Here is a 24209-nt window from a genome sequence, read left to right as displayed (position 1 = left end):
ACCTGTGACACATGTGCTTCCCTGGTTCTGAGGGATTGGCTGGGGTCCCCTTGTTCCAGCTTGAATTCAACCAATCACTTCCATACCTGGGGACTTGGTTACTCAGTTCTGTAAGGAGCTAGGCTGGTCAAGTTGGTGTCTGTCAAGCCAAATTATCTGGGCATCTATAAACCAGCTACAGTTGTCACAGGTTATAGTAGTTTAGGTGTAGAAAACTAGCTCAGCCTCACCTTCATGCAGATCAATGTGTTTTGTTCATAATCTGTGTGTGGTTCCAGTTGTTTGTCAGAAATGGAGTTGTCTTCATGCTGGTATAAACCCCCACTGCTTTAGCATAGTGAGACCCCCATGTGGCTATTAACCCTTCTCATAATTCGAAGTGCCTGGAAAGAATGTTCTCTAGAACAATGGTGGTGTCCTTGGCCTGCCACCACGGTGGCTGAATATCTCAGCTGTGGGAGGCAGCCCTGGGAAACTGCTGGGGTAGACTGATCCCAAAGGATCGTGTGCTGTTTTGTCCAATGTGATTTATACACTACACTGCCACTGGATGGGGCAGGTGTTTGATGCCAGTCACTTGCCAGGTCACCCACACTGATGTGATGTCCTGTAGCTCTTCAGTTGCTGAATTCCTTGTTCCAGTTGCTCCCTAGCCTGGGCTGTGAGCTGCAGGAACCAGGATGTGGAGGTCTGTGTGATGATTTGGTGTGGTGGAGCACGGGGCAAGTACATCACAGCTAGGATGTTACCTGGGAATTTTCCTTGTTGTAGCTCCTGACACACAAGTGTCATGGAGCCTAAATTGCCACCAAAACTTGCAAAAACTAGTCCCTGGAGGGAAGGTTTTCTGGTGTGACACTTGGAGAATGACAGATAGTCTATGCTGTGGGCAAGAGAGTGTACTAATTGCTGTGCAACTGTGATAGCACTATCTGAAAAGGAACAAAAAAGTTTGTGTTAACAATGATTTCTATTAAGAAAAAGCTTGAGAAGGAGGGAGTCTGTGCAGAGCAGTGGGTTTGTTTTATTGTGCTCACACTTGATTTGCATTTTCTGTGATCTTACAAGAAGTTACACAAGCCTACTGTTCTATAATGTGTCTTTGATGGGGAAAAAACCTTAGGCCAAATAACTTGCATTTGCTGGCTTTCACAACCAGGATGAAATGCTTTAGACATGTTCTTTGCCTTTGTTCACGCATCTATATTGCTTTGATTTCTAGTTTTCATTTTCCTGATCATCATGCACCCCAAATCTGACTGCCTCACATTTCTGAATGTTCATTGCTTCACTTGAAAAACCATTCTTCCAAAATCTTACCAGAGCACATTCTTTTGTAAGGAGTAATGTAAGCTCTCTCCTTAAATTCCCAAATTCATTAATGCTTTGACTTCATTTGTGTAGGAGCTGGAAATGGTCAGTGTGTTTTTAACTGGAAGAACTAATTACGGGTCATAACTTGAAGCTGACTTTGCAAGCAATAAATACCAAAGCACTGGAAAGAAGACAGAATGGCTGCAGTGTTTTGCAAGGTGTAGCTCGGGAGCTGATATGTAATCATGTCCTATCTTGAAGTACTTCCTTCCTCCCTACCATGATGTCTTGAAATCTCTCTGGGAAAGGCATCATGTTTCCTAGGCACTGTGCCTAACGCTCCCAGTTGTTTTTGTGTCTCTGTTAAATGCTCGTGTGTCCTGTGAGCACAGTATCTGCTGCATCCTGGGGTCCCAAAACAAGGTTCCTCTCTGTGGATGGTGTGACTGAGTGCATGCATGTCCTGGGGGTGTGTTCAAGGCATTTCTGGGGGGAGATTACACAATATTGCTGTGCCCTTTAGGTTCTTTCACAAGGGAGAGCTTCACTCTCCCAGGCTGAGTGCACACTCTGCCTTTCAAAGTGGCCACCTTAAAAATGAACATATTATAGTGCTGAATCTTGAGATTTGGTTTTGAGGATGGTTCTCTGGGAAGTTAACATATATGGACATGCCTGTGATCCTCTTAGGATCACTCCTTTAGAAGTGCTCCAGAATCTTCACTATTCCATTCATGCTCAGCCATGCACAGAGTACCTGACTGCTTGCTGTGTAAAAAAACCAGACTTGTAACAGAATTTAATAGAAATAATTGAAATATAAACATTTCTTCCCTAAATGCTTTGCTGCAGCTGTCATCCATGCAATTCCATAAATGTAAGTTGCTGTGAGAATGAGATTTTAGGCGATCATTGTTTGAAGGAAAAAAGCCTGGCTGTTTGTACTGAAGTTTCTCCTTTGGCAATGAGAAACAAGTGAAAAATAGCCATGAATCTGGTAGAAATTAAAGAAAAAATTCTCCAGGAGCCAAGAACAGGGTGGGGGGGGTTCAATAGTTTTTACCCATATGAAAAAAAAAATTTAAAGCATTTGATAAGAGGCTGTAAATTAATCCTTTGGGAAAGTTTATCTCAGATTTATTGAATTGCATGTAAATCTTCACAGAATCCATTCTGTATTTCAGAAAAGCTGCTGTGTTGCTGCAAAAACTGTGCTGTATCTTTGGTAGCTATCAAAAGAGGTTGAATGGTGCTTTAGCAGAAATCGAAGCCATTGTTTTCTGGGAGACTTGGATTGGTACCTCTGTGACATTTTATCTGTGGTGTGTGAAGAGCCCCTGATTGCATTCTGAGAAGCACAGTGCACACTGGGCACAGTTAAGAGCACTGTGTGGTTGTGTTTGAAGCAGATCGTTTTTGTGTCTGTCTATAATAGTTTGACAGTTTCATTTCCTGTCCTGTACTTAAAAAAGGCTTTTAAAATAAAACCTGCATCAAGAAGACAGAACAGCTCCAATGCAGGAGAATAAATGTTTCCTGTATCCAGACTTTGAAGGATCTAAACTGCCAAGATAAGTCTCCAAAATAACTAAAATAGGCAATTTTGATTTCATATGACAGAAGTGTGTGGAATGGTATGTAGAACTTCTTAATTTTGGTTCTTGCTTTCCTCCTCTCCCACTCACAAGATGACACTTTTGTGTCTTAACCACTCATTTACAGCTGTAGTAAACTGGGAGAGAACATTTGTGTTCCTCAGACCTCCCCGTCACCCCTCAAGGAAAGAAAATGCAAAGCCCACTTAAGAATAGTCTGTATCAAAGAATAAATCCACATCACTATCCAGCAAAGTGTGGTTTTTTTTGCTCATTTTCTCAGCCTTTTACTTCTTGGTCTCCAAACAAAAATCTAATACACATCCATTAAATATAAATGTCAGTGGTTATAAAAATAAAATGAAACAAATCCCATGTGGCAATAGGTTTCTGATCTGTGGGAGTTGAGTGTTTCAGACAAGTAGAATAAAATAATGGAAATAACAGGTCCTTTGAAGCCAGGGCTTGTTAGGGAGCGGGTTGGAAGTGTTGGCAGTAACAGGTGTGTCTGTGCCAGGTGTCCTGGGCTCTCTGCAGGGAGAGTGGGATGCCAGGAGCCTGAGGAGGGCAGGGCTGGCTGTGACAGGGATGGGAGCAGAGAGGCTGCTCTGCAGCGCTGAGCTGTGCTGTCAGCCTGACAAGCACCGCAGCCGCAGGAAGAAAATCTTCTGTCAGATTGCATATTTCCTCCATTTACTAAATCTCTTGTGATCACAGCTTGGGATGAAGCAAGGCACGGAACACAAAAGGGATTCGCAGACCTGATCTTCACTGGCATCTTCTCATTTTACGGTTTTACTAGGAAAAACACAGATTCCAGGCATTTGCTAGCCATGGATGAAGATAAATTTCAGTTCAGATGTCTTGCACACCTCCTCTGGTTTATTATGTTATCCTGATCTGCTTGGAATGGTGTGTTTTAGGGACAAGAAGAGACAGGGATACCCAATGTAGGGGTAAAGGCAATTTTTAAAAAAGCCTTCACACCTGCTGTTTGCTAGCACAGTGTGGTGTTCTACCCCATTTTAGTGCACAGCTCACCTTGAACAGTTTTCTAATGTGACGCTGCTTTCTAATAGTGAAAATTTTTGCTTTTTATTTATTAGTCTGCTTAATTCTCACATGTCTGTAGAAAGCATGTGCTAAGTATCATCCTCATTTCAATGTGTGAATATTGTTCTTATTCCTAAAATCTTTATCAGCTGTTGATTAGTCCAGCTTTTTTATCTTGTTCCTCTTGCTGAAGGCTTGATCTGTTATCTATGAAAAGACTTTTCACCACTGGGAAGAGTGGTTTCAGGTTGTTTTATTGCATTGCCAGAAACCCAGCAAAACCTTTGGGGCTCACATATTTATTCCCTGTAATATTCCACATGATAACATTCTAACAGCATAATATCCTTTGAGCCAGCTGAAAACCTGTCCTTCCCTGGGGTGCTGCTGCTTTGGAAGTGCTCCCTGCACAGGCAGCTCCCCCTGGGTGTGCATTAGCCTGGATGTGGTCACAGGTTTCCATTAATACTGTATTGCGTCAAATGAGACACGGGCTGTGTCACCTGTGCCCTGTCCCCATCGTGTTTTTAGGCTGCACTGAAATCACAACTCCCTGTTATTTTACGCTTCAGTTGTGCTGCGGCAGCTCCCGAGTAGGCACAGCTCCGATGGCAACCAGCTCTGGCACTCGCTAGTAGCAGATTCCCTGCCACGAGCTAATTACAGCAGAGAGAGGAAATAAGAGACACTTTAGATAAAGCATCCTTCCCAGCTTGTGGTTTTGAAGCTGGAATGGAAAGGGCCTGGGAAGGGATTATTAACGTACATAAATGGCACCTGAAGAATGCAGTGTTAAATTACTGCGAAGCTGTTGCAGTTTGAAGGAGGAAGCTGTGATCTGCACATCTGCTGTTCTTTGGAAACACTTTCCACTTGTGACTTTCCCATGTGATCTCGGCCTGAGCAGCTGCTGCCAGGTGCCTGGGCTCCCTTCCTCTCCCTCTCTCCTGCAGGCATCTTCATTGGGAAATACATCCATGCTTACAAGGGAAATCGCTTCTCCTGATGCATTTTCTGCTTCTTGTGCCTCAGCCTGAGATCTCCACAGCCTTTGGATGTCCTTGTTTACAGTAAAACTGTAAATGGAAGACAGTAAGCAAGCTGGCACAAAGAATGGAGTGCTTCAGATGTGTGTACTCACCTGGCCTTTGTCTGAACTAAGCCAGTAGTACCATGATACACCTGTAGATGATGTAATCCCTTGTTCTGCCTGTGTTAATGTGATCTCCTGCTGCACTTGGTTCCCTTAAAAACCACAAACAGTGCAGGTTTGTCAGCATTAAACACCTTCAAGAGGCATAACTCTGAGTTCTGTGGCAGTGATGCAACTGCAGTGGTCTGGCTGAGAAGGAAGACCTTACTTTGTCAGCAGGGCTGGGTACGAGCAATTGCTGTGATCCAGTTGTCCTGTTTTCAGGCTAGCTTCCCCTGGAGCTTCCCTCTATCTTAGGGGGGTTTTGCTGTCCTACTTCCATGACTCCAAGCTGGCATGTTGGCAGAGAGGTATGTGCAGAAAAGGTAACAAAGGATTCACAGTGCTCTGAACAATGTATTCAAGATAAAATTAGCAGTGTGCATGTGATCTTGAGACCATTTTGCTTGGTTTCTTTAAAGGAAAGTGATTTTTTTTTCCCCAGTTTTGAATTGACCAGGAAGATAGACTTCTGATCTTTAAATTGTTCCCAGTCCCTCCTAATAATAGCTTTGGGATTGTCTGAAATAGCTTTCTGATAGAAGGCTGAAACTCCATCTTCAGAGAAGGATGGCGTCCTGTTGCCTTCTCTTTTCTTTTGAGATTAGTGTGGTGGTTAAATTGCATTCCCTGTAGGCTCACATGTGTATCTGAGCCAAATGAAAGACCACAGCATCTCAGCTTGACTGCAGTTAATATGCAAGCAACTTACTTTGCTTTGGGAGAAAAAAGGAGTTCTTCTTCTAAGGATTGTTGCTTGAGGCTTTTGTTATCGGATCATTTCCAAGGGAGCTTTTCTGGGAGATGGAGATTTCCATCCCTCCAAGAGAAGAGGGGCACAAACCTTCCTTGATGCATATGTCAAAAGTTTTGTGCTGAGCTGTTGAAAAGCTGTGGTCCAGTGTCTGGAAGCACATAGGGCTGGCAAGCAAGCTACTTACAAACAAGGAAAAGAAATTTATGCTCTCTTTTAACATTGGAGTGAAAAGTACACAATATCAGATTTTTATCTAGGGAATTCCTTCCAGCCACCAGGAGCAGCAGCAGGCAGGACCTCGGGGCCAAGCCACCAGTGCTGATCTTTGGAAAATGAAGCTGCAGAGTGAAACTGGAGACAGAGTTTCCTGAGGTTATCTGAGCCCACATTGCTTGGGTGAGAAATTTACTGCTCATTGCAGAGCAAAGGGGAAGGATAGTCTTATGATAAAAATATTAAATTAAGACTGAGTCAGGAAGCCAGACTCTTGATTCTGGCTCTGATGCTGAAAAATCTGGGAAAGTACGCTGAAAAATTGAGATGAGATTGCATGACAGCTTTTCAATGCTGGCCACTTACTCTCTTTCAAGAGAGATGTCACTTGAGCTTCTACTTAAACAAGCCTAAGTTTTTAGAGGTTTTAGCACTTTTTTTTATTCCAGCTGGTAGTCTGTAAGCATTCAGCACACACAAATATTGTCTCTGCCTCTCTAGGCCAATGGGATGATGTTTCTGTTTCAGTCTTAGCTTTGCAGATCTAGATTGTTATCCATTAGTTTGCTTTTAATCATGCTTTTTGTACATCCCAGGGCTCTTCCAGTCACATACTGAAAGTTCTAGTGTTTTTGGCTGCTAGTGAGATTGAGGATGGTGCTTTGGAAAACCAAATGTTTCTCATTTTTTGTTTTTTGGGTTCTTTTTCACTATTCCAAACTCCAGAGTAACAGCCACTGCCATGAACTTTACCTCAGAGCACTAATTGCAGTGTGTACCATGCTGTAATGATACAAATTAATGTCTGAGTAAAACATGTTATTTCAGGTAGGATTTAAATATCAAATAAGAACAAGAAAGAGTCAGAAAATAAACACAAGTAGACAAGAAAGAACAAGATGGGTCTGAGTCTTGTGTGTGTTTGTTGTGAATTTTTTTTTGTATGCTGAAATTGTGGAACCAAGAATGGTTTGGGTTGAAAGGGACCTTAAGGCTCATTTCATTCCATGCCTTCCATCAGACCAGGTTATCCAAGCTGTATCCAGCCTGGCCTTGAATACAGGGATGGAGCATCCACAACTTGGATTGATATAGGGGGGTTGAATATTGATTATTGATATTGAATGTTGTTATGAGTATTTGTTTAAATATATGAAGATTCAGATACCTCTTAAATTGTCAACCTTAAATCTTTGGCAAATGGGGTACCTGGCATAGAGATACCAGTGCATGATATTAAGTCAGAGTTTCCAGACCCTCCTGAGTTTAAAAATTATTAGTAGTGTGTGAGGTTTTTTGCTTTCAGACAGTAAATCTGATTGGAGCAATGGAAAATGAAGTAGGTGTCTTGATCTTGGAATACTGGTGAGTGAACAGGGTACAGAAGCTGGGATGAGAGATCTGAGCAGGAGCAGCAGGCATGTCGTGGATTTCCAGGATCCAGTGTCAGGATGTTCCGTGTCTGTACTCTCATGTCCTGAGCACACTGTACAAACATGATCTGCTGGGTAAGAATAGTCTGCAGTTGTTGAGTCTGCTCACAGGCAACATGTGGTGCTGTGTGTCTAACTACAAGCATTCCTAGAGCGCCTGGTGCCTTTTGATGTTTAGATAGGCCTCCATTGCTTTGTATGAAGAGGTTGCTAGAGAGTTAAAATGAAACTGCTTTCTCTTGCTGCTGATCTCTTAGTGTCACACAGTATGTGAATATGCTGATTTCCTTCAGAGATGCATTTTCATGCTTTAGCTGCTTGAGCTTGGATGGCTGGTGTGTGTTTATTGAATTTATTCAATGTATATTTATTGGAGTGTTATTACTCAAGCTACTCTGGGCTTGAATTATTTAGATCTTCAGCAGGTTCACATGCATTTGTCTACGCTGGTGTCTGCAGTTGTAAGCTGGGTGGTGTGGCTTGGTGTGTTTGTGACTCTGATTGCCTTGCTCCTAATCACACCCAGACTGTGGGAACTGGTTAATGTGCTGCTCGCTCTCTGTAGCCATCACCCTTTTTGCAATCCGTTTCTGTGACAGAAAGAAGTCTCAAAGAATCTGTAATTTTTCAAAATGATGCTCTTTCCCAGCATTCCTGGCTTGGTTTTTAGAGTTGTGTTCAGCCAGATTGGTTTGGGCTTGCACCTGAGTGTTGAAATAACTGAAATAAGGAAAGTGCCTTTTTCTAGTGAAGCTTTGTAGTGCATTTTGTAATCATAAGGAGCACAGCATGTCCCAGAGAACAGCAGTGATGAGAGTCAAGTGCTGAGAAGGGAGAGTGTGAACAGCCAGCATGAGGAAAGCAGCTTGGTTGGTGCCTATCATGCTGATTTACACCATGTCTTTGACTTGCTAAAGCCCTGGGTGACCTCACAGAGTCCACACAACCTTATAAGTGTGTATTGAAGGCCTGTAGAATTGCCAGGCTTGTTGCTTGGCTTCCACACCATTGCTGCTAATCCTTGTGGCCAGTTCTTGATGTTTCTATTCTGAGTCTCCTGAGAGTATTGCCTCACTTTTGGCTTCAAGGTTTGTCATTCCATAAGAAACCTTATTTTCATTTGAAAATAGGCATGTGTCCTCCTAGTGGATAAGAAAAACTTGAAAATGTGATACAAATTTATCCTAATGTTTCAGAAATTAGAAGTGGGTAGAAAGAGAATAATAAAGGTTGTGATTTTCTTCTCCTCGTATGCATTTTCTCGTGTTCTGACTAAAGATTCTAGGTATCTAAACTCTAAGTGCTGCTATTCATAACACCAGAGTAGTCACAGACCAGGCTCTCACTTGGAAACACCTTTGTTGGGTTCTTGCCCCACAGGATGGGGCTGTTTCAGCAGAGCTGGGCTGGCTCTGGTGGAATCAACAGCTCCAGCTGGGGACTGCAGCATTATTCCTGCCTTTTCTGTTTGACTTTGCATAAACACAAGGACATCACATATCCTGTTTGCTCTGGTTTTCCCATCTGTTTGGGAATAATAGAGATCAGCGGTTTTCTCTTTAAGTTCCAGAGATGAGAGCTGCTACAATGACAAACTGTTGTCTGAGCAAAAGCTGACACGGGCATTGACGGGGCTGGCGGCTCTGTTCCAGTGACCTTTTATGTGGACTAGGAAAAAGAGGAAAAGCAGAGACAGTGGGAATTCATCCTAAAGTGTTGAGCTTTAAGTGTAGCAGCTGTGGATTTCCTCAGCAATCCAGGCTGATGGGTTCCCTGAAGCGGAGGCTTGGCAAGTGGGATTTTGTCATATCCCTCCTGTTCTTCTTCCTCCTGAGGAGAATGGGTCATGCTGATAGGAGACTGTGGGGGATCTTCCTGTTAAGGTGATCCCTTGTTTTTTAGGGTTTGTAATCATCAAAACCTGTGACTCTTTACCACTGGAAATTGTATTAGTCAAATCTCCTTGTGTTCTCCTCTGCAAACACACTCTCTTGTCTTGCAGTGAGCACAAAGATTCCTCGGAAAAGAAACACAAAGACAAGGAGAAAACCAAACACAAAGATGGCAGCTCAGAGAAACACAAAGACAAACACAAAGATAAAGACAAGGAGAAGAGAAAGGAAGAGAAGGTGGGTGTCTCCTGTGGGAGAGACAAGAGGATGGGTCTGTCTTACAGTACTGAATAGTACAAACTCAGTGGGTTAGATGTAGCTTGTACTTCCAAGCCTTTATAAGCTTGGAGAGAATTATCCCCATGCTAACCCAGACACTTTGTGGAGTGCTAGATATGAACTCATAAGGGCTTTATCTGCAGGTATGTGAATACAAATAGTTCCACTGTGGAGCTGTGTCCACTGGCTCCACATTCTCTCCCATTACATTTCACTTTGCCAAGCCTGGGTTCAGAGACAGGGGAGAAAAATCAGTCATATCACATTCAGTCCATGCAAGAACAAACTACATACTTAATTCCAATTTGCTGAGGAAATTGGAGGGCCAAAAAGTACTGAATTGACTTAAGACTTGGAGAAGATATTGCCTTTCTGTCATGTAGGTCACTAAAGACTACAGGGGATGGAGATAGTCACAGTTCCTTCTGCAAGTTAAATACTTCGTGTTGTATATTGGAAAATGCTAATCAGCTCCTACTTTTTATGTTTTTCAGATGAAGTCATCTTCTAGTGATATAAAAATAAAGAAGGAAAAGGAAAATGGTTTCTCCAGGTAAGAAGATCAGGTCTAAGATTTGGAAAAAGCTGCAGTTTGATTTTCATGGGTGCTCAGTGTTTGAATCCTCTCACTTGGTCTTGAGAAAAAATTGGGGCACTCTTAAGCTCTTCAGAAGATACATTCTCAGTTATGAGAATGGGTAGATCTGTGTACTCAGTAATTTGAGATGGGAACTGTTGAGTACCTGGTGTCTGCCTGCACATGCTGGGTTTGTCTCAGTATTCAGGAGCTGGATTCTGCTGAGGACAGATTGAACTATAGGAACACTGGTAGCTGGATTTGGAAGAACCTCTGTTGTAAAATTGGAAGTTGAACCCTGCAGACAGTCTGCTGGGGACAGGAACCCAGCAAAGCAAATCCAGATTGCCTCTGTGTGTCTCTCCTGTATTGTGACTGCAGCCTGAAGCCTTTGCAGAGGACTAACAGCGACATGTAAAATCAGAAGTACCTTCAGGAAATGCATAGATATCCTACTCTAGTACTAAATTCCTGCTTATAATAGAACCTCCTGGACTTGAGTGTTGTATCAGTCATTGCTAAGTAGTCTTATTAAAAACCTGAAGTGAGCAATTGATAGAAGAGTACTTTTTGTTAATAGTCAACCAAGATCTCTTGTGACTTGTTTACAGTCCAGCCATTGATTATTTTTAAGGTGCTAAATCCAGTCCACTAACTTACTGAAGGTGTGTGGTCTGGTGGATGCATGCATCCATTTCTGTTAGTCAAGAACAGCCCTTGGTTCATGAATTCTTTCACTTTATGAGTCTACTTAAAAATCAAAACAAACAAAATCTTTCCAATCTCGCCACGTTATGTGGATACAGAGAGGTTGGGAAGAAGGCACCTGCCTGGCTCGTGCCTTTTAGGTATTGTTTGTTTTGAATGTGCCCTTTTGACATGAGTTTTTCCATCTGTTTCATTTCCCTGCTCTTAGTTAAAAACGCAGAGGAAGGAGTGAGGCTTGGCGCAGGGCAGAGGCGCCATCTCCAGGCCCTTTGGGGAATACTCTGGAAGTAGAAGGCAGTGCTGGTCAGGTGTTTGATGGTGTAGCAGACAGTTAATAACTCTCTAGCCTCTGCTGTTCAGCAGAATTGCGTGAAGTGCTAATCTCACCAGAGATGTTGGATGCTCTCATATCAAGATAACCAAATCCTCCTTAGGTCCAAGAGCATTTTTTCACGTGTTTGAGAAAAGCCTGGAGGAGCCATTGCATTTGTGCCTTCTTCAGGGCCCAAGTGCTGGTTAAGAGTAATTATTTTCTTTTTTATTTTTTTTTTCCCCTGCTGAAATACTCTTTTACAAGTTCTGCAGAAAAAAATGTCCTCACTCAGATGGTTTTGATTTTCCTCCTTAGGACTTGGTACGATGATCAGAGTCTTGGAAACAATGCAAGTCAAGGTTCAGCTTGGCCATACAGCTCCTTTCTTTTCATAGTCTCACACGTTATTTCTTCCATTACAAAACATTGTGAAATATTTCAGTGTTAAAATAGATAAAATAGATAAAATTCCTGGTGACTTTACACACTGTAGTTCTGCATTTCTGCCTGAAAGGAAGAATATATTAAGTGGGACAATTACCCTTTTTTTTTCTGTAGGTGTTTTGCAACTGTCTCTGTGCTGCAGGCTTGTGTCTTAGTCAATTCCAGGCCATGCAACAGAAATGGCTTCGTAGAGCAGCTTGTTTGTATCTCCCCTGAGCTGCATCTTCCAGCACTGCAGTGGTTTTAGAGCTGTGAAGGAGCAAACTGCTCGTTCTGCTTCATGGACACACTGCCAGCTAACATGAGACTCCCTGATGTCTCCTGCTGACTGTGGTCTACAAAGCTGAATGCTGCTTATTTTAACTCCTACTTCATCTGAATGTAAAATCTGCATGTTGGCTTGGAAACTGAGTCAATTTGATAAAGAAATTGTTGGTGGGACATGAATAATGAAGCCCAAGATGGCACTTAGTGCTTCAAAATGTCATTTTGGACTCTTTGAGTCATCTTTTTCTTTATGAAAATCAGTGAAATGCTTTTCTGAAATCTAGAAATAATGAGTTTGTCTAACAGAATAGTCTCACTCTTTTTTTCTTATTGCTAATGTCTTGGGATGTTATGGCTGAAAACATTGAGCCTAACTTTGTGGTCTGTTGAAAGAGACAGGATTGTTTGCTTCCTGCAGTTTGGACAGTGAAAAGAGACTGATCTGTTTAACTTTGCCAAATCTTTGTTTCCTTTTCTGGTTTTCACATGCCTCAGTATTTAGTTGGCAAAATATTCCAGGGAATAGCTTTCAAACATTGTTGATAATCTTTTTCTCTCTTAGAAGGCTCAATAAGAATATTGAGTTGAAACTAAATAACATCCTGCATTTGACTCCACACAGACATTTCAATTTTTAAGTGTATTTGAAAGTGCTGGAAACTACAGTTGTTTTTACTCAAAACCTCAGAGAAACAAAACAAACTTTAAGCTGTTGAAATTAAACTTGATGTTGCTTGAGAAATGGCAAATGCTTAGACATTGAATTGCTCTCCTTACACTGTTTGTGAGTATTCAGAAGATGACACATCTCAAGGCTTTGGGGTCTTGTGATGGCAGCACACTCTGTGGAAGACGTGCCCATTTTGCAGATGATTATTTCTTAAAACTCAGCTGTTGCTGGATTCCAAGAAACTTTTTCTTTAAAAGTAGAACTGTGTTTCTTTGCTTCTTCTTGTAGTCCGCCACGTATTAAAGATGAACCAGATGATGATGGGTTTTATGCATCTCCTAAAGAGGACTCCAAGCCCCTGAAGAGACCTCGAGAGGATGATGAGTAAGTAGCTTGGGTGCTGGTGACTTGGATGTTTGCCTTTAATTTTAAAAGGAGAACATTGAGGGAGCAGGTGGAATTCCAAGTGATCAGCACAGACTTTTTGAGATGGGTACTGGAGGTCTGAGCCCAGACTCCTTATGCTGAGTGGGGCAGGGATAGTATTTGTGCTGTGCAAGGAAAAATGTCATTACCTGCCTCTACAGATGGTGCTGTGAAATGTTGCAGAACTAGTAAATAAAAAAGAAAAACCCCAGAAGGCAGGTAAAGACTGATGAAGACTATAAAACAGAAACGGGAGCACGTGAGGTATTAACGTAGCTAAGTGGCTGCAGTGGTTTCTGTTGGGCAAGGAAATGACTGCACAGGAGGCAGAAAATGCACTGTCAGCCTGTTTGGAGGCAGAGGGAGGTTTGCCTGCACTGCCTGGCGTGGTTTGCCTGGAGTTTCAATGTGTCATAAGCTATGCTGAGGGTTGTTGTCTCAAAGAGAAGCACCCATGATGTTTTCCTGACACAGAACCACTGAAATACAAGCTCAGCTCCATCTCGCTGCCATCTGCCACTGTGCCCATCCAGCTCTTCAGGTAGCCTGGCCTTACCAGCAGTCAGGAGTCAAAGGGTTGGAAGGGTTTCACCATGGTGGCACTCCAATCCTGCATGTCTCAGTTTCCAAGAGACATGGGTGGGACATCTTTTCTTTTGTGTAATCACTTGCTGCCTTCTGCTAGGTTTGTATGACCCCCTCTCACATCTGCAGTGGAAAGATTAAAAATTGGGGTGTTTCCATACGTTAGGGAGTGTTTTGTGTTTTATAGAGCTCAGGAGTAGTGACAATAAGGTTGAGTGCCTATGGATGAGCATTAGGGGAAGGCTGGTAAGGCAGATATCCTGCTGGAAGCCTTGTTCCAGACCACCCAACCACAATGAAGAGGTGGATGAACTATGCTGTGAGTGGCTGGCTGACGTTTCACCATTGCCAGCCCTGGTTCTTGTGGGAGACTTTAACCTGCCAGATACCTACTGGAAACTCAGCACAGCGGAGAGGAGGCAGGCTGGGAGGTTCCTGGAGTGTGTGGAAAAGAACTTTCTGTCTCAGCTGGTAAGGACAGCTGTGGCCTTCAGGGGTACTACCCTGCTGGACCTGCTGTTTACACACAGAAGAGCAGGTGGGAGATGTGGTGGTTGGAGGCTGTCATGGGCATAACAATCAGGAGATTATGGATTTTTCAACACTTGGTGAAGGAGGGGTGTCAACAAACCCTCTACCCTGGACTTCCAAAAGGATGCTGATTCAGAGTGTCCCTTGGGAAGCAGCTCTTAGAAACAAAAGGGCCCAGGAAGGCTGGACATACTTTAAGAAAGAAATCTTGAAGGCACAGGAGCAGCCTGTGCTGCTTTGCTGGAAAGTGCCCAGCAGAAGAGGCCCTGGGCATGGTGGTCAGGAGCAGCTGAACATGAGCCCAAGTGGCCAAGAAGGCCAGTGGCACCTGGCCTATATCAGGAATAGGGTGGCCAGCAGGACCAGGGAGGTGATTCTGCCCTTTACTGGGCTCTGGTGAGGGGCACCTCAACTTCTGGGCCTCTCAATTCAGGAAGGACATTGAGGTGTGGGAGCAAGCCCAGAAGAAGGCAGTGGAGCTTGAGAAGGGTCTGGAGAACAAGTCTGATGGTGGCTGGGGGGCTCAACCTGGAGAAGAGAAAGCTCAGGGACCTTATCACTTTCCAGAACTCCCTGACAGGAGGATGCAGCCAGGCAGGGGTTGGGTTTTGCTCCCAGGAAACAAGGGGTAGGACAAGAGGTCATGGCCTTCAGCTGCACCAGGGGGAGGTTTAGGTTGAGCTTTAGGAGGAATTTCTTCACAGAGAGGGTGATTAGACATTGGAATGGGCTGCTCAGAGAGGTGGTGGAATCACCTTCCTTGGAGGTGTTTAAGGAAAGACTGGAAGTGGCACTCAGTGTCCTGGTCTGGTTGACAAGGTGCTGTTGAGTCATAGGTCATGATGTCAGAGGTCTTTTCCAGCCTCACTGGAAATGAGGTTGTGTTTATGTAATTTTCCAGTACTCAATTTCACTATTGTTTGAACTAGTTGGGGGGTGGAAAAAGTGAGCCTGGTGGGCAAGATCCCAGACTGATGGCTGGAAAGAGAGTTGGGATAGAACATGCCAATAAGGTTTTACCCATTTTTCCCATCCCATGGAATCACTGATGCATGGCTACTGATGCTTTTGAATTGTTTCTTCATCAAAGAAGGTGTTTGCTTCAGCAGTGAAACTTGTGGAGAGGTATTGATAGTAACATCTTGTAGGTTTTGTAGGCTGTTGTGCTGGATTGGGATTATTGAGTCTTCTGAGAGAGCAGGGTGTAAATTATATTCTTTAGAAATTAAAAATGCCAGCTATGCTGCAAGTTTGAGCACACAAACTTTGTACGTCTATGATTTCTCTTTATTTGTACTGGAAAATGGATCACTTTCATCAGCAAGTCTTTTTGTTCTTAGTGCTGACTACAAACCCAAGAAAATCAAAACAGAAGACATAAAGAAAGCAAAGAAAAGGAAACAAGAGGAAGAAGAGGTAATGTGACAGACAAGTTTATTTTTATGATAAAGAAGAGCCAGGCTATTTGGTGTGGGATTATGCAGAGCAGGGGGAATCTGATTTTGTCTGGAACAGCTGTGTGTGATAGATCCACACTTAGGATGCAGATACCAACATATCTGAACTATAATGTGTAAAAGGTCAGGGAAACTTTCTTTCCTACCCTTAAAACAATGGGTGAAGATGCCTCCAGGACATGAACTTCCAGGCTGTTCCGAGCAATTCACAATCCTCATGCTAAGAAGCTGGCAGGGGGCAGGGGAGCCTGACATGTGGTAATTGCACAGATGATGTGGCAGGGTTCAGAGGCAGGGGAGATGAAAAAGAGATTAGATGCTAGAAGGAAGCTTAATGCATTTAGATGGAGCCTAGGTGGAAATTTCTTTGGAGAGGGATTTGGAAAAGGTTAGCCATAATTTGAGACTGACAAACTACACATTTAGCAAAGACACCCTTGTGAGGCACATGGTACAGCACCTCCAAGCAATAGGGTTGATTCTTCCCTTCACAGGAAATGTCTCAACGCTCAGCAAACACCAGGATAATCCTGGAAGCCAGCTGACTGTGGTGATTGTGCTCTGTAGCATTTGCCACACCAGACACACCAGTGCAGGCCAGGGAGGAGGTTCTGTAAGACAGCAATTCCCTTCCCATGGCCCACACCTGCCCCTTACTAGGTGATAACTGGCTGTGTGCATTTAGCATGTCCCCAGTGTAAAATAAAAGAATGTGGCTGAAAACTTGAGTGGGACCATCAGCAGCCTTTGACTTAATGGCATGATCTAGGAGCACATTTATGTGGTGAAGCCATGAGAGTTCCAGCTCTTGTATACCCCAAGAGAGAATCTTTTACTTTTAACACATCTTTTCAGGGGAGGGGGAAACTCTATAGCTTGTTTTAACAGATTCTTACTCATTTTGCAGGAGAGCAAAGCAAAGAAAGTCAAGAGCAAAGATAAGAAAGTCCCTGAAGCAGACAAAAGAAAGAAGCCGAAAAAAGAAGAGGAGCAAAAATGGAAATGGTAACTATATATAGTCAGTGCTGTAGGCTCCCATCTGCACCTGGACTTGCCTGTACCTCCCATGCTGGCTGAATAAGCACATCTGGCTTTCTCTTCTGTTGATTCATGAGGATTTGTTCTGAATAATTGGCTTACTTTCTGGTAAGCTCTAAATAAATACCTCATTCACTGTGTTCATCCTCTGAAGTAGGAGTAATATCCCTAAAACAGGAAATAAGTGTTTTGTGGGGTTGTCTGGTTTGGGTTTTTTTCCCCCCCATCTGTGTCATGTAGAGGCTGCCTGTACTGATCAGGTACCAATATACTTGTGCCCTGAAGCTGCTCTGTGCTGACACTCTTCAGAGCAGAATGAAAGCTTGTAGGCTTGGGGGTGTCAGCAGGAATATATTAATAGGTGTAAATGGATTAAGGAATATATATTAATGAGTACAGACGTGTTAAGCAGTATTCTAGTAGAATTTACCTGTGTTACATAGAGATCCAGCATGAGTGAGAGTCTGCCTTTTCATTCTAGCTGGGTGTCAGCTCAGAACTGCTCCTGCCTCTGGCACAGAAATGACACTTGATCAAGTGATGAGTTAGCTCAGCCTGTTTGACAAATGATTTCTGAAAATGAGTTTTAAATGAAAAACTTTCTGTCTTGCCCAGGATCCTTAAGTAACATCACTGAAGTTGTACCCCCCAGTCTTACATTTTTTTTAGAACCTTTTTTAAATAATCTGACCTTTGTGGTTCATTTGGAAGGCAGACCTGTGATGCATCAGTAGTGCTCTGTATAAGAAACCTGCTGGATTTTTTTTAACCCTCCATAGTAATTTAAGCTGTTATTCCTAGATTTGAGGGAGCTACCATTTGTGTGTTTTGAAGTTTTTGCCTTAGTACTTCCCTCATTTAGTACACATGTACTTCTCAAAAGCATGTGTGTGTTCCCTCCACCTGTAATGTATCTTTATGACCTTCCAGGGAGGTTTCCTTGATCTTTTCTCAGATCATTTGTCTATTTTTACTAGATGTGTAGAGTTGGGGAAAGTATTTCCAATCTTCTTCAATCCTTTCAGCTTCAGTCCTTTACCCTTTATTGACACTATTATTGATTCATCTTTAAAAAGAAAAAACATCTTCTGTGTGTTTATAGTCTACATTTTTCTCTTTGACTGTCACAACTTCCTCAGAACATCAGCACTTGCAAATCTTTTTCGTACTTGAATACTCCCTTAGAAACTTGAGTTTCCAGCCCCTCCCCAAAACTTCCCTTTTTCCTGAGCAATCCTCTTTTCTCTCAGCTCCTTTGACAGTGTATTTTTAATGTGCTGTACCGTTACCAAACTACAGGGACATGAAGCAGTAGGAGGCTATGGAAGGTCTTTTTAAGCCTTAACGATCTGTTTTCTTTTTGGCTTTGTCTCAGCTCCCCTTACTGGTTCTGTCTAACTTAAAATTCTGTCATCCCAGCTCTCTTTTATTGTGGGCTACATCCTTGAACAGCAGACCTTAACTGGAGAGCTGTGCTGTTCTCCCCTCACCTGCCTGGGCAGCACAGGCCCTTGTAGCAGTGTTAAGCTCTGCAGTTTGTGCTTACTGCTGAGGAAAAGTGCCTTGGAAAGCATGTTTTGCAGAATTTGGCATGAGGTAGCTGCATCCTTCTGCTGATGTTCCTGTCATCCATCTGCAGCTTTGTGTATCGTGTCTTTGCTGGACGAGGTTTCATCTGCACTTCACTTGTTTCTCTTAAGGGCATTTTATGTTCCATCTGAGTCAATTTTCTGAGCGTCTGATACCTTTTTTTGGCTGCTTCCTCAAGTGCTTGCTGCCTTGAGCATTTTCATCCTTACTTGTGTGAGTGCTTGATGCAGACATCCCCAAGGCACTGGCCTCATTCATCACCGAGCAGAGCTCTTGCAGAGGTCATTTTCACGCCCCATCAGCGTGTGAAGAATGTGATCCAGAGGTGCACCTTACAGCACTTCTCCCACCTTGTGTTACAGCAAGTCCATTTCCTTGAAATAACATATCCCTGTGGTATATTCTGGGTTTTTTCCCAAGAATGTTCTCTCTTTTCATTCCACTTGAAAGATCTTCCCCAACTTTTCCTTCCTGAGCCACCCTGGCATATTTAGACAAGTTTGATGTGGGATTTAATTAAGAAGCCTGTATGACTGATGAGTTGTTGCTGGAATCAGTGAGGCAGCTTTGCTAATAGGCAGCATTCTCCACAAAATCATGTGTAGAACATTGCTTTAGAACCAGAAGCTGCCAAGGGCAGTGGTGCTGTAATGCTTTTTCTGTTTGAAACTAAATGAGGCTGAAAAATCAGCTAATACTTAGGAGAGTCACTTTTACCTTTTGTCTTAAAGCTTATGTGTGATATTTAAGAAGATGGAAGTGGGATTGGGGATGGTTTGTGGTCTTTTTGTGCTACACTTTTTGGTAGTTTCGAGCTTAGAAACTACCCCATGAATCCCATGTTTCCTTGTAGCCTTCCCAGAAGGCACAATGTCCTTCTACTAGCTATTTAAACTGCTGCCTTTCTAGTACTGCTTTTATAGGTGTCCTTTGTTAAAGAACAGGAAGGGATAAAGGTACTGAATTTCTCACCAAGTAAATATCAAAGGAATAAATTTTAAAAAAACTAGAATGACAAACCTGTCCTGAAAAGCAGTAACTGCTGTGAATGATGCCCTTATTTTGTTCTTACTGAAATAAAATTGCTCATTGTCAGAGAGAAGCTTATTCTGGCTGAGAGTGGTTTAGGTTTATTTTGCTGAAAGGAGCTTCTGGGTGGAAGAACCTAGGCCTATGTTTGACAAAATATTTCTATTTCTAGCTTCTAATTAATTAAATAAACAAAAAACAACAATCATTAGGAATGTAAATATTTGGAATCTGTGTCAATATTGGTTTCTTATATCAACATAGTTTACTTGAGCCTTCTTCCCAGCCTGAAGTCTGACATGCAGTTCTGTACTGATAGCTGGGTTTGGGTGCTTTGCTGTTCAAGATGTTGCTTCTCATCAGAAGTCAGGTCCAGTGGTGTGGTCAAAAACAGTGCTTTTCAAACTCCAGCCAGCTGCTGTGTTGCTGCTGTTCCTAAATTGTTGATGTACAGACACAAGTGAAGGATTTTGAGTGTCTTCTAGCAGAAACTCTTGTCTCTGTACAGTGTTTATCTTCCATGCTGTGACTTTTATCTCGGTAGAGATGAAGCAATCTGCCAGTGCATCACAACTCCTGAGATGCAGGCAGTACATGTACATCTTTCCTCATCTGCTATGGCACCTGGAATGGGAATGCTGCTCCTTAGGGCTGACACCAGACTGAAGCTTAAACTTCTGGGGTTTTTTTATTGTCATGGCTGCTCAAAAAAGTTGTCTGGGCGATTCAGAGACTGAGTGCTGTGACAGGTTAATGGTCTTCCAGTTGATTGATCACTGAGGTGAAATAGCCTTTCCCAGCAGGGAATCCTGTGCCAGCAGCATGTAGCAGTAATGTTGTGGTAATCATGAAAGGAGCTCAGAGGGGAGGAGTGTGGAATCAGTGGCTTGGGAACTGGGGAGAGGGAGGATCCTGGCCTGGCAGGGTCCTTTTCTCTGCAGATGAATTGCTGACCCTGTTCCCTTAGAATGTGGGATTGGTGGTGCCTGCCTTGCTGCGTTGTGATACCAAATGCATCACTTGCAGAGCATTTTTATAGATCGTCTTTAAGGCAGACATGCAGTTTTCTGGGCTGCTCTGTTTTTCTTCAAGTATGCTTTTCATACCCAGAGAATTGGAATGAATTTAAAATGACAGAGCAGGTTTTAGTCTTTCTTGTCCAAGCAGGTTTGTTCTCATTTAGGTCATAAATGAACATCTGTTTCTTTATCTCTTCCCTTAACAGCATATTGTCCACATCTGAAAGCAGCTGCATAATATACCACAATTATTTGACTTTGCTGAGCAGGCATCCTAGACCTGATGTTAGATCCCAGCTGAAATTTGGCATGATCCTAGTTGGTTTACAGGATCCAAGTCTTATTTTCTTAAGATCTAAGCAATTTCAGCTGTGTGATTTTGTGAAAAGAGGGGCAAATGGGAGGTAAGGAATAGGATGGCATCAGATAATCTGCAGCCCAAGGTGTTCTGCTCATGGATATGACTGTGCTTTTGGAAAAAGGAGAAAAAAAAAGGAATTAAATGGTGATAGTATACTGAGTATTTGTTGTTGGTCTGTACCTGACAAAGCAGTGATTTCTTGCTGGTTTAGCATACTCTCATACCCACACAGTAATAAAATGAAGATTGAGAGCTTAAAATTGTATTGGTTCATATTTCTCTCTTGAAGGTGGGAAGAAGAGCGCTACCCTGAAGGCATTAAATGGAAGTTCCTAGAGCACAAAGGTCCTGTATTTGCTCCACCATATGAACCTCTGCCTGAAAATGTCAAGTTTTATTATGATGGTGAGTTAATCTCTGTTCCTACTTGCTAGGAAGAGAAATAAACATCTCAGGGCATTGCGGTGTTCTTCTGGGGACTGAAGAGCTGAGGAGGTGGTTGTGTTTTAGTGGTTCACCTAAATCAGCTCCTCAGCAGCAAAGTGAGATCCGTGGAAGGAGAGGAATTTACCTGAGCCTGCTGAACTCTGCTCACTGAAGTGACACAGGCATGAACCTGCTCTCAGTCCCTGAATCTCTCAGGTTCCTTTGCAGAATGAGGGGTCTGGTGCCTCAGAGTAGCAGTGACCAGTGGAGTATGTAATTGTAGCTGCCTCATCACTGGTCACCTTTAGGCTTGCTCTTGTTTTCTTTAACCTCAAGAACTGCAAATTCCATCATCTGTGGTGAAATTCATCATTTGGTGATGTGAGCAATATAAAAGATGATTGAATTTGGGTACAGATGATTAGGATCTTGTAGGAATGAATGGGATGACCCTGGTCTCAAGGACACAGCCGTCTCATGTAAGTCATGGTCCCATTCCCTGACCACTGCGTGTGGTAGAACTAATTGGTGTGAGATTCAAGTCTCCTGGGCTGCCTGGCTGGTGGAGGCTCATGTGGAAGGGATTATATGATGTGATGCCTGTTGGAGCCTAGACTTTATGACCTGTGTGTTTCCTTTTAGTCTGTGATCATGTTAAATGAAGGATCAAATTAACCCAGGATTGAATTAAGTGGGAAGTATTTGAATGGATGAAATTGTAATTTTTGGTGATGGGGACATCTGCACATGGAGCTCTTCCAGGAGCAACGTGCTGTTTTCACGTGACATGACACAGTGTTTTTAAATACTGAGGAATAGGTGGCATTACATTTTCAGCAGCAATGTAGTGAAATAAATATGCTATTAAAGGCCATCTTCAAGCAAGTAGCACAAATGATCAAGGATGTCTGATGTCAACAGCCTTCATTCTTAGGGTTTGATAAGAACTTGATACAAAGTTGGAAATTGTTTCCCTGTATTGAAAAATGCATGATCTCTCCTGTTGTCTAGAGAAGGGGAGGGGCAGATTGCACTGTGCTATCCCTTGGTGCAGACAGCAATAAACTCCTTGTCTCTCCAGCTATCTGTTTCATGGAGCCTCTGCAGGGATTTTTGCAACCTCTGCCTCTGTCATCACAGAAATTCATCAATAAGCTCAACAGCCGTGGACTGGGAAGGGAGGGGGTCTGGCAAATAAAGACATCCCATAAGTCTTCCTTGAGAAACTAGGCAAAAAATCAGATGTCTGATTTACACAGCAGCTGCTGAGAGCCTCTGTCTGTGCTCACAAGGCATTGTCTCATTTCAAGATTATCCCAGGGTGATTTGTAGAGCCCAGTAATGAGGCTGTGGCTGGCCAGCAGCCGGCTCACACAGGAGGGATCTGTCCCTGGCCTAGGGATTCACTGCCTGCTTTCTTCTCACGTAACAACTTCTGGGGCTCTTGGAAGTGCCTGCAGTACCAACTCGGGGAAAGAGCTTGAAATGCCAAAGCCACCCTTTTTCAGTGCCTGTGGGTTAACCAGTCACTGCTCATAGTCCAGAGGTGACTCAAACTTGCACATTATTTTTCTGTAGATGGGGCAAGGTAAGAGTGTAGGTGGTGGCAGTTGCAGTCGTGGCCATGGGGTTTCTTCTGCTCATTACGTCTCTTGGTTGCTCTCTGGTTTTCTGTTTTGAAATAACTAATATTCATGACTCTTCAATAAATCCTTTCTTTCTACCAGCTCTGTCACTGACAGCCTTTTCAAACCTTTGTGAAAAAAAAAGGAAATTGTGTCCAATGAAATATATTCTAAAGTGATTAGATAAAGGTGACTGAGCCTTCGGCTAGCTGGGAAAAATATCAGAGATTTTAGCTCCATAACATGTTACTAACTCGATAGCCTCTGTCAAGCTAAAATTGCAGCCTGGAAAAACAGTTTCCCTTGCTGTCTCTCCCTTCCCCCATTTCCTGTTATAAGCAAACAAATGCTGTATTTTAGGTTACAGCTTAAAAATTGGCAGAGTTACTGTTGGCTTAATTTAATTGTGGAATATTCTCAGATCATTGGGAGGGCCTTTTGCTAAGTCCTGGTTTACGAGGGTTTATAGATCTTAAGGCTTTATAGCTGACTCCCATGCTTTAATTTTAGAGATGATGCAACTTTTGAAAATATGTAGTAAATCCAAAGCGTGGTATTTTTTTTCCCCGAGAGCACAGATTGAACAGTTTCTTGTGTTCACTTTTGTGCGGTAGAATGGTTGTTAAAAATCCCCAGGTATTGACTGTTTGCCAACCACTGGAACTTTATTTCTTGCAGCTAAACTAGCTGGAGATGTGAGCTGCATGCAGAATCCTTCAGAGGGATCACTGGCACCCCATGTTTCATCAGGAATGCAGTCAGGACCAAAAAATACTCGATAGGAATGTTAGATGTGGAATCCACAGCCTCGATGCTGCAGCAGCCTCTGTTCCCTTGTGTTTCAGTCTTCCCTTGCAGCAATTCCACTTTGTGCTGCAGTCATGCAGAGAAGCTGGAATGTGACTCCTCCATTCACTGACAGCTCAGTCTTTCTTAAAAATGACTGGCTTTTGAGCCTGCTCTGGAGATGCAGGAGTGCATTCCCACAGCAGAGGGAACAATTAGCAGAACCCTGACACATTTCCCTGCAGTGAAGGAGAGTTCAATATTTGGCATCTCTTTCCAGCTTATTTGTAGTGTATCCAGAGGAAGGGCTCTTCCTGCCTAGAAATAGCTAAAGGCTGGAAGGGGTGTTCCAAGGTGGAGTCTGTCTGTGCATTGAAAAGGAATACAGGGACTGTATTTCCCATATGTCTGAGTGCAGGAATATGAAATTTAATAAAATCCCTGCCTCTTTGACATCAAACAGCAGTGTCTCCCCAGGAGCACACCCAGCACGGGGGTGGCTCAGCAGAAGGTTTCCTGCAGCAGGCCTTTTCCCTTTCCTGCCCTGCAGCCCAGACCTGCCTCACATCAGATTGCTGTTGCTTTCTTTAATGTTTAGATTGCAGAGGAAACTTTTTTCGAAATGTTTG

The 24209-nt window shown here is 43.0% G+C and overlaps 1 protein-coding gene across 2 annotated transcripts in view; it reads left to right on the top strand.

The window, feature by feature from the left end:
- Positions 1–24209, top strand: part of TOP1 (DNA topoisomerase I) — a 66339-nt gene that overhangs the window by 29601 nt on the left and 12529 nt on the right. For both annotated transcript variants that reach the window (XM_086853079.1, XM_086853080.1), the window contains 6 exons: positions 9560–9686; positions 10223–10281; positions 12996–13091; positions 15590–15665; positions 16614–16711; positions 21033–21148. In XM_086853079.1, coding sequence (XP_086709205.1) covers positions 9560–9686; positions 10223–10281; positions 12996–13091; positions 15590–15665; positions 16614–16711; positions 21033–21148 — 572 coding nt within the window. The remainder of the gene's footprint in view (positions 1–9559; positions 9687–10222; positions 10282–12995; positions 13092–15589; positions 15666–16613; positions 16712–21032; positions 21149–24209) is intronic.

This window comes from Cyanistes caeruleus, chromosome 16 (genome assembly GCF_971803275.1).
Source record: "Cyanistes caeruleus chromosome 16, bCyaCae1.hap1.1, whole genome shotgun sequence".
NCBI classification, from domain to species: domain Eukaryota; kingdom Metazoa; phylum Chordata; class Aves; order Passeriformes; family Paridae; genus Cyanistes; species Cyanistes caeruleus.
This window is presented reverse-complemented; position numbering and strand designations above follow the sequence as displayed.